General features: G+C 44.0%; 2 protein-coding genes across 4 annotated transcripts in view; both read left to right on the top strand.

Moving 5' to 3' along the window:
• colgalt1b (collagen beta(1-O)galactosyltransferase 1b) overlaps positions 1-2777 on the top strand; it is a 14722-nt gene extending 11945 nt beyond the window's left edge. The window contains exons 11-12 of one of the 2 annotated variants that reach the window (XM_076985951.1): positions 1-185; positions 602-2777. The exon at positions 1-185 is cut by the window's left edge and continues 22 nt beyond it. In XM_076985951.1, the coding sequence (XP_076842066.1) occupies positions 1-185; positions 602-869 (453 nt within the window). In that variant the 3' untranslated portion in view covers positions 870-2777. The remainder of the gene's footprint in view (positions 186-601) is intronic. The other variant, XM_076985950.1, reaches the window with a different exon arrangement.
• A 2099-nt stretch (positions 2778-4876) lies between these two features.
• nxnl1 (nucleoredoxin like 1) lies at positions 4877-8894 on the top strand. 2 transcript variants are annotated; one of them, XM_076985968.1, is made up of 3 exons: positions 4877-4964; positions 6198-6530; positions 8381-8894. In XM_076985968.1, exons 2-3 carry the CDS (start codon positions 6205-6207, stop codon positions 8664-8666), a joined length of 612 nt encoding a protein of 203 aa, XP_076842083.1. In that variant the 5' UTR covers positions 4877-4964; positions 6198-6204; the 3' UTR covers positions 8667-8894. The 2 variants fall into 2 exon arrangements, with proteins under 2 accessions (XP_076842083.1, XP_076842082.1); XM_076985967.1 differs by lacking the exon at positions 4877-4964 and having other exon boundaries at positions 6122-6530.
• The last annotated feature ends 312 nt before the right edge of the window (positions 8895-9206 follow it).

Raw genomic sequence — 9206 nt, 5'->3', positions numbered from 1 at the left:
CAGGTGGACCATTCAGAAAAACCAGTGCCAAACATCCACAACCTGGTGGAGGCTGACTACTCCTATTGGACGCTGGGCTACATGATGTCATTACAAGGTGCCAAGAAGCTGCTGAGGGCGGAGCCTCTCACCAAGATGCTGCCTGTGGACGAGTTCCTGCCAGTGATGTACAACAAACATCCAGTGTGAGCTGACCTTTCTCCCAGTTCTGTTCAATGGGTCGTTTAAACTAGCTTTACTGACGGGCCTTCTTTTGTTATGAAAGCATTTAAAAGGGTTATCTATGCAAGATATGTTTATTCCATCAAAAAATAAACCAATCTATTTATTCATTGTAATTCTTTATTATTTAATAATACTATGATTGCAAGGTGAAAGAGATTAGAAAAAAATGCATTTGCAATACAATAATACAATCCCAAGTTTCCTTAGCTCAGGAAAACAAACTAAAAAAAAAAAAAAAAAACTAAGCAAATAAATGAATAAATCTCTCTCACATATGCTCTCACTCTGTGTATGTCTCTCTCTCCCCCTCCCTTCCTCCCTCCCTCTCTCTTTCTCTCCCTCCATCCCTCCCTCTCTCACTCTCCTCTCTGTACAGGGATGACTACATGGTCCATTTTGAGCCGAGGGACTTGAGGGCTTTTTCAGCCGAGCCTCTGCTTGTTTACCCCACACACTACACAGGTGATCCAGGCTACATCAGCGACACAGAGACGTCCACTGTGTGGAACAACGAGACCCTGCGCACGGACTGGGACCGGGCACGCTCGCGCAAGACTCTCGAGCAGGAGGAGCTCAGCTCTGAAGCCCAGAACACAAACGTGCTGCAGTCACCTCTGGACAGCACCGCCAGGGACGAGCTCTGAGACGGGCACTGGGGATGCAGGTTGGGGTGTGGGGTGGGGATTACTGGGGGATTGACCTGAGAAGCTCTTATTGCTAGTTAGCAACTCTAGCTCAGTCTAGATGCTGCTCTGTTTGAATTAAGGGGGGTAAGTTTGCTGGTTTGCTGGGGATTATTGGGTTGGTGGAGGGGTTGTTTGTGTGTTTGTTTGCTTTTCGAGGGCAGGGCAAGGGCTCATTCACAAAGGTTTGGATTGGAACCGGAGAAGCTTCTTTTTGTTACGTTCATCTCTTGGCATTAAGCCACGTAGCAACGCAACACCCAGCAGAGAAGCGTGTGTGCATCAATACCGCAGCTCGCCGTGTAACCCTTTCAACTTCGCCCTGGGCTCCTGACTCCTGGAAACACACACACTCATTGATGATGGCCAATACACACAGGCTCACAGGCGATATCCTGCGAAACATACTGGAACCTGACATTTGTAGGAGTGAACATGTGGACCGGAGAGGCAAGAGTGGACCTGTGGACAACATGGGTTTTGGGACATCAGGTTGGGCCCTAATCTGGACTTAATCTGGCCCTAATCCAGATTAATCCAGTAAGCAGATCTCTCGTGAAAGAACGCACAAACAAGAGTATTAAGGGCTGATGCAGGAACAGATGTGTGTGTCGTGGATCCAGACTCTTGTGTAAAAAGAAATGGGTGCTTCAGAAGTGCTGAAATGGGGAGAGGGGATATGGAGAATCTTTTCAGTGTTCTCACAGTGTTCTCATAATTACTGAATGAGTCATTCTTGGGACCGAAAATACCAGTGATTATTACCAGAGTTCAAAAATGTATGTCTGGGTGGTGTGGTTTTGAGGTTCAACACTCCTAGAGGTGGAGATGAATGTCTGTTTGTAGTGTTCAGAGACATGTCTGTGTGCGTGGTTCTCAGAGACACGTCTGTATGTGTGGTTTTGAGGTAGATGTTTTCTGGAATGCAAACACCAGACGTGGATGTGGGGTTCAGTAGTTGTGGGCAGGGTTCAGGATTGGTCCAAAATACTTGACTGACAGCTCAGGCATGGTGATCATGTAATGTATTTCAGAGTTTTATTTTATATTTCTAAAATTAATGTTAATCTGCTGAAAAGTAATGTTTAATTGTTGAGAATTGGGCCTTTGTAGTTATTTTCTGTACAAACCTTGGGGTTACAAATTCTAATGACACCAGAATTAACACAAAGGAAATGCACATGGAAAGTTCTGCAGGCTGCCTGAGGATTTATGTGAAAGTAGTTACCATAGTAACCATGACCAAGTTTTTTAAGTGGGTCTTAACTTGGGCTTTGTTTGGAATTTGATCTAATAACATTTTAACTAGACACTTCAAGATGCCTAGTGGTGTTACGTTGACTCCAGTACATTTACTTCTTTAACTGTAAGTGTGGATGTTTTTGGCAGAAGATTTTTTTCATCTGATCAGAGACCTGTTATATAGGTTTCTGAGGTCAGTGTTTCAGAAGAAGAAAACTAGACCCAGATCAGCTCGAAATGCCAGCTATGCCTATCATCTGTTAAATAACCCCGCTTGCAAATGACTAATTTATTGCTCTATCTGCCGAACCAAAAAAACAGCAGTGTCCCTGTAAATAAAGAGGAAACTAATACAGTGCTGGATAATTACCAAGTGGAGCCTGATATTCTCTGCTGGACAGTGTGTGAACTGCATGAGTCCACAGAGACTTCCATTTTCTTTAATTTCTTTTTTTACCTTTAGCTTTCTCTTAATGTTACATTAAAAGTTAGAGAGCTGGAATGTTTTTAAAAAATGTCTCTATCATCTGTTGATTTTTTTTGTCAATCACTCTGCTTGGATGTCAAATAACATTTATCAAGATGTGCCTTTATGCTAAATAATAAAGAACAATGTTTCCTATGTTTCAAGTAAATGGCATTTAGCATTATGATCAAATACATTTTTTGTTTGTTTGTTGCATGTGTGTGTCTTCACACTCCTCACTCCACTATGGAGTTGAACATGAGGATTACACCTGTAATCCTGTGCAGAGGCGGTCTTTGCATAGAGGTGTTGCTAGGCAACTGCTTTGGGCCCCTCCCACTGTAGGGGCCCCCTTACTAGCTAATTTATTTCTCGCATATTAATGTTGATGGGCCCCCTAGCTAAATTCGCCTTGAGCCCCCAAATTGCTAAGTCCGCCACTGATCCTGTGTGATCAGGGTTCCTCCACATCACTGATGGTCATAAGGAAGAGACTCAAGTGTGTGTCTCATTACACAGAGCCACAGTACAAATTAGTGAGCTAAAGTTAAACAGGCCACCTCATCCACCTCACCTATAAGAGGCTCAGAAAACACTCCTCATATGGGGGGTGGTAGAGGTAAAGTCTAGGTACCTATATCCAATACATGCAGGTGTGCCTATGTACCTCTACATGTGTCTCTGTTTAAGGTGTGGTTTTATCATTACATAATTACTACTCTCTCTCTCTCTCTCTCTCTCTCTCTCACACACACACTAAAGCCTGATTTATACTTGACGTGGCGCAAGGGTCCGCGTGGCGAAAACAACGTAATCGCTGTGGCTTTCATATAAGGTGGAATTCAAGCACTTGTACGTCACTTTAAAGGTTCATTTCAAATTTCCCAGCACATTAAACCTAATTAAGTTAAATATTTATACATATACTCGAAATTATTCAAAATAATTCGCTTTTTTATCACATTATTTAATGGATATTTTCAAAACGCCCCATCTTAACGTCTTCACGTTCTCTCATGTTTCCTGGAATTACAAGAGGCTCGTATTTGTTGATGTAATACAAGGGAACTGTTCAGTCAGACAGATATTTGTTGTGAAACGAAGTAGCTACAATTTCAAGGATTTTAAAGTACTTTAGCCTAATAAAGCCTGCTTTATACCTCCGGACACGGACGAATTTCGTCCGTCCGTACCAAACGTAGCTTCCGTAGGGGGCCACTATCTTTCCAGTTCCAACGTTGTTATGATTTTTTAAAATACATCCTCTAGAGGGCAGTATAGTCAAATTTCCGGCACCGGCGCACCAGCAATCTCCTCCCAGCTGTTTTTGCATCGCTGTTTATCGCGATGACCTGGCACCGTAGCAGAATGTAGCCTCTAACCAACTCGCAAAGTTTTTCTTCTAACTCGAGCGTCATTTTTTAAAGTCCAGTACTCTTCTTCATTGATTTTCCCGAATGGGTGTACGTCCGATGCTTCTGACTCTCTACTGCCCCCTGATTTCCGGTTTATATTGCTCCGTTGCTACGGATTCGTAAGCGCTCTGGCAACGGACCCACTGACGGATGAAACGACCTCCGGAACCGGACGAAAGGGTCCGTATCCGTAATTACCGTAGGGTGTGAATGGGCCTTAAATTCCAGCACTTTTCAAACCTGAAACACACTGAAACACAAAGCAACATTAAAATTTGTCCGGTGAATGTTCATTCCCCTGTTTTTGAGGGGTGTTTATACTACCACATATCACTTCGGACAACACTGCAAAGAACGCAACGCGGAAAGTATAAACGCCTCCACCGTTTGCAGAGGTTCGTGCGAGGTGGGCGGAGTCGAGCGCTACGGTCACTCGCGAAAGTATAAACAAGGCTTAAGGCTGGATTGGATTAGAACTTGACTGCATTTTCAGACACAAAAAACATTTACATTAATATAAATTTCAGTCCTGCTGATCTCCTCTAAAATCCTAGATTATATTCTTAATGGGGATTTCAAATAAATGACTTGATATGAAAATGTTTTTATAGTGCATGAATCATGTCCATGTGGCAGCCTCTGGCCAAGCAGCAAAGAGGATTACGTTATCAGACACATGCAGCTTGTCTGCTGTGAGCGCATCACAGACACCGATACCTTCTTGTATGCTCGTCCACATGTGAGCACACGGGCAGGGATGGACCTTGGGGCACACTCAGCTTCCTCTGGTGCCTAAAGTACCCTCAGGCTCAGGGGTATCAGACCACCGGAAGACCTTCATGAAGCACGGAAGCAGAGGGAATTTCTGAGACTCCTCCTCCTTAATGAAATGTCATAACTTCCAGCGTGTGTTTCAGGACTTCAATACGAAAGGTGAGTGAGAGAAAGCAAAAAAGGGAGAGAAAGCATACACGAGAGAGGGAGAAAGGAGGAGATGAAGAGAGAAACAGGGAGAGAGGGGAAGAGAGACAGAAATGAAGAGAGGGATGGAGGGACAGAAAGAGATGGAGAGAGGGTGTGGGAACTGGCCATTCATGGTGTGGTCTAGGGTTCCAGCCCTGTAAAGAGCTGCTTTAGCAGAGAGGACATGTGTAGGACAATAACATCCCAACCCACTTTCTTAAAAGTTTATTATCACAGTATGTTATTAGTAAATAATTACAACTGATAGTAAACATATTAGTAAATCATTACAACTAATAGTAAGTAAACATATTAGTAAATAATTACAATTAATATTAAATATATTTGTCAATATTTACAACTCTTAGAAACTATGTTATTAGTAAATAACTACAACTAATAGTAACAATTTTCCCCATCAATGTTACTACACATGATCTTAGAAATACCCTATGGCAGAGGTCACTAACAGGCAGACCGCGGTCCGCATCCGGACCCGAACGCAGTCCTGTCCGGACCCAATCTCATTCCTGATTAACTCTGCAAATTTCTATTTCCGTGGTATGCAAGCAACGGAGCTCGGTCCGGATACGGACCCAAATGCCATCGGACCACAGGTCAGAGCTATCTGCCAAATTTTGGCCCGCGGAAAAATATAAATATAGTACCTGCATGTCCAATATATATGGAACATAAAAAAAACATACACGTATAGTGCTTGAAAGAAGCATATTCTGTATGAAAATTGTTACTGCTGGAAAGGGACCATAATAGTATCCAAAATAAGACATATTTGTAATAACCAAACCCTCTCCTGACCGTACAAGATTTTCCAGATTTGCATGTGCCTTTGCGAGTAAGATCATCCTCTCCTGCTGAGAGCCAACATGGTGAACACGTGTTCTACAGTTTCCTGCTAGAAAAGGAAAAACACGTAATTTGGGTCCAACGGCCGGTTGTGGTCCCCCCCAGTTTTTACGGTTAAAACCAAATATTTAAATAGCGACGAATCCATGCCCCCCCCCCCACTTTTGAAATCAAAATTACGTCCATGACGATATTCTCACTTACACCTGTGTCTCAACCCCTCAGCTCTAGGTGCTGAAGCATGTTAGTCAGATGTAGAATTCTGCATTCCCCCAGCTCTTGGATGCTGCTGGTTTTGGTTTTTGCCGATCATTTCATTGTTGCTTTTGACCCAAGACTCGGCATGGTGGACCTGTTCGTGGGGAGGGTTCTGGTGAAGAATAACGCGGAGCGTGATGAATTGGACACAGAGCGCGAGGTGGTGATGCGCCTTCAGAACCGCATCGTCCTGCTCCTCTTCGGCGCGGGAGAGTGCGGTCGTTGCCGCGACTTTGCGCCCGTGCTCACAAACTTCTACAAGCGCCTGACGGATGAGTTCTACGTGGAGCGCTCGGCACAGCTTGTGCTGCTCTACATCTCACTGGACGCCTCAGAGGACCAGCAGGCCGATTTCCTAAAGGAACTGCCCAAGCGCTGCCTCTTCCTGCCCCACGAGGACCCCTACAGGAAGTATGAGTGCACTGCAACCAGTGATGATTGATTAGACCAGGGATGGGCAACTGGCGGCCCGCAGGCTGCACACGGCCCTCGTCCTCACTCAGTGCGGCGCGCAAATAGATCAATAGTAATTTAATAATTAAAAGAATTGTTCTTGTCACGTAGGGCTACGCCCCCTCTCCTAGCTGTCACTCCCCTGTTCCTCGTCGGTGTTGTTCCTTGCCCGGTTATCCTGCCCTGCGTGTCTGTTGCCCTGGTTTCCCTCTGTCTGCCACACACGTGTCGTCATTGTGTTCAGTTGTGTCTAGGTTAGTCCTGTGTACTTGTATCTCTGTGTTTTACCCGTTGTTGGTTATTTGTGGTTTGTTCGGTTTTGTGGATTATCTGTCATCGCTGTTCTGGTATTTTCCGTCTCCGTTGTGTTTCTCCGTTGTGAATGGCTCTCCTGTTACGACTCCTGCCTGTCCTGTTGACCACTTGGACGGCTCTCCCGTTTTGACCCGTGCCTGTACAAACGACTTCGCCTATGGAATTCCCCTTATTAAATCTCGCTCTTCTCAGCGTTTGTGTCCGCCTCCTCGCTCCGCAGTGCGCTACGCATTACAGTTCTTTGATATGAAAGAGTTCAAATTCCTTTTTGCACTTTTTTATTAAGCAAATGTTTTGTCTTTGTTGCTTATTAAGGACATGTTAATGCATTTATATGCAGAAAATAGATGTATGTTGGTGCAATAAACATACAGATCTGAATTCATTTAAAATGTGTTCTTATTGAAAGACACTTAATTTGTAGTGTCTTTCATATCCAATTATTTGAAGTGCGTGGTCATGTGGCCCTCCAAAAATAGTGCTGAAAAAATGTTGGCCCTCTTTATCATGGAAGTTGCCCATCCCTGGATTAGACCTCTAACTGTTGAAATGGTTGTTTTGTACACTTTATGTACATTTTATAAGTAGTTTCCTCTTCTACTTTGTGGGGCACCAATGAGACATCTAGAAGAACTAGTAGAAATATGTGTAGGTGGGGATAATAGTGATGTCACGTCTAACTCCACCCTCCTCCCATGTCCCACCTAGTTTCCCCGTCTCCTTGGTTTCCTCCTGTCTCCACGCCCCTCGTCAATGTTTCCACCTGTGTCTCGTTTTACTTCCCTGGATTCTGTGTGCTTAGTCTCCCCTGCCCAGTCTACCCTCGTTGGTCATTGTGTGTCTCGTGAGTACTCCTCTGTTCCAGCTCCGCTTCTCCTAACCCTGACTTGTTTTCTCTTTCCGTTAGCGTTCTTGTTGTGCTCTGTGTCTGATTCTAGCTTCCTTGTTCCGTCTCCCTGTCTTTGGTAGTTTTCCCATCTGTGTCTTTGTTTCGTCTGCCGGTTTATGCGTCTGTGCTTAGTTAAGTCTTTCAGTTTTGTCATTCATGTCATGTTCACCGTCTACCGCTCGATGCATTCTGTTTGGTTTTGTAGCTGTTCCCATATTTGCAACCCTGAGCGTTTGTAACCATTATGTTCGTTTAGTCCTCCGTGGGTTCTAGTTTTGTCTTATGTTATGTATGTGTCTTCGTAGTTAATCAAGATTAGTTATGTCTCTTAATGGTTCTGTTTTGCCATTTGGATGTGTTCTGTTACGTATATTCTCGTGTGCGCTGTAGTTCTCGTCAGTTTAGTCCATCTCTTATTTTCTTTAATAAATTACCTAAAAACTTGCGTTTGTGTCATGCCTGCCCCCTTGAAACGTTACAAGTGAACTGTACATTTTCATTCTGTTTCTGTGTCTCAGTATTAGCTGGTCTTGTCTAAAGCAGTGTGTGTGTGTGTGTGTGTGTGTGTGTGTGTGTGTGTGTGTGTGTGTGTTTACTCTATCAGGGAGCTGGAGGTGATGTTTAAGGTGGAGAAGTTGCCCACTGTGGTGGTGCTGCGTCCAGACCTTTCCGTCCTCTCACCAAATGCAGTCACGGAGATCTGCACAACCGGACCAGACTGCTACCGCAACTGGCAGGAAGGGGCGGAGCTCATTGACAGGAACTTCATGATGAACGAGGAATACGACGAGAGCAAAATGCGCAGCATCACAGAGCCCATCCGCCGGCTCAAATACAAGGTGGAAGGAAAGAAGAAGAAAAAAGAAGAGAAGGAGGAAGATGAGTATTAAAATACTGGATGAGGGGAATCCTGGAACTGAAACTGGAGCTGAATTTCTTTCATATACCATAAAACTGTATTTGGATCCGTTTATTGAATCTGTTGATTAGGATTGAGATGTGGTTTGTGATGTAAAACACTGCTAATACGAGGCTAAGCTGTGATTAGGGAAATAAAGTGGACGCCTAAACTTGCCAAAAGTAAAATCAGTGAAAGAATAAAGGAGTTTACCACCAGAGACCGGATTACTGAAGAGTTAGTGTAATAAAGGACTTTGTGACCAGTCAGCTACTCACTTAAGAGTGAGGGCCAGACGGAACCACAGTTGCTAAAGAGGTTTAAAGGCGGTCAGAGGTCACATGACTTGTGTTCCCAGGTGATATTTGTTTTTCACCTTTGCCAAAGTATTTAGCAGTGCACATAAAAATGTGTTGGCTGTGATATCATAATGTTGAGTGATGACCTTAGAGTTTAAACTCTGGATGTTAGGATGATTGACACAGACAAGCAAGGTGGGCAGAGGCGTTGTGTTGTAAAGACATAAAAGACC

This window comes from Brachyhypopomus gauderio, unplaced genomic scaffold (assembly GCF_052324685.1).
Source record: "Brachyhypopomus gauderio isolate BG-103 unplaced genomic scaffold, BGAUD_0.2 sc44, whole genome shotgun sequence".
NCBI lineage: Eukaryota > Metazoa > Chordata > Actinopteri > Gymnotiformes > Hypopomidae > Brachyhypopomus > Brachyhypopomus gauderio.
The sequence above is the reverse complement of the archived record's forward strand: the minus strand, read 5'-3'. Positions and strand labels throughout refer to the sequence as shown.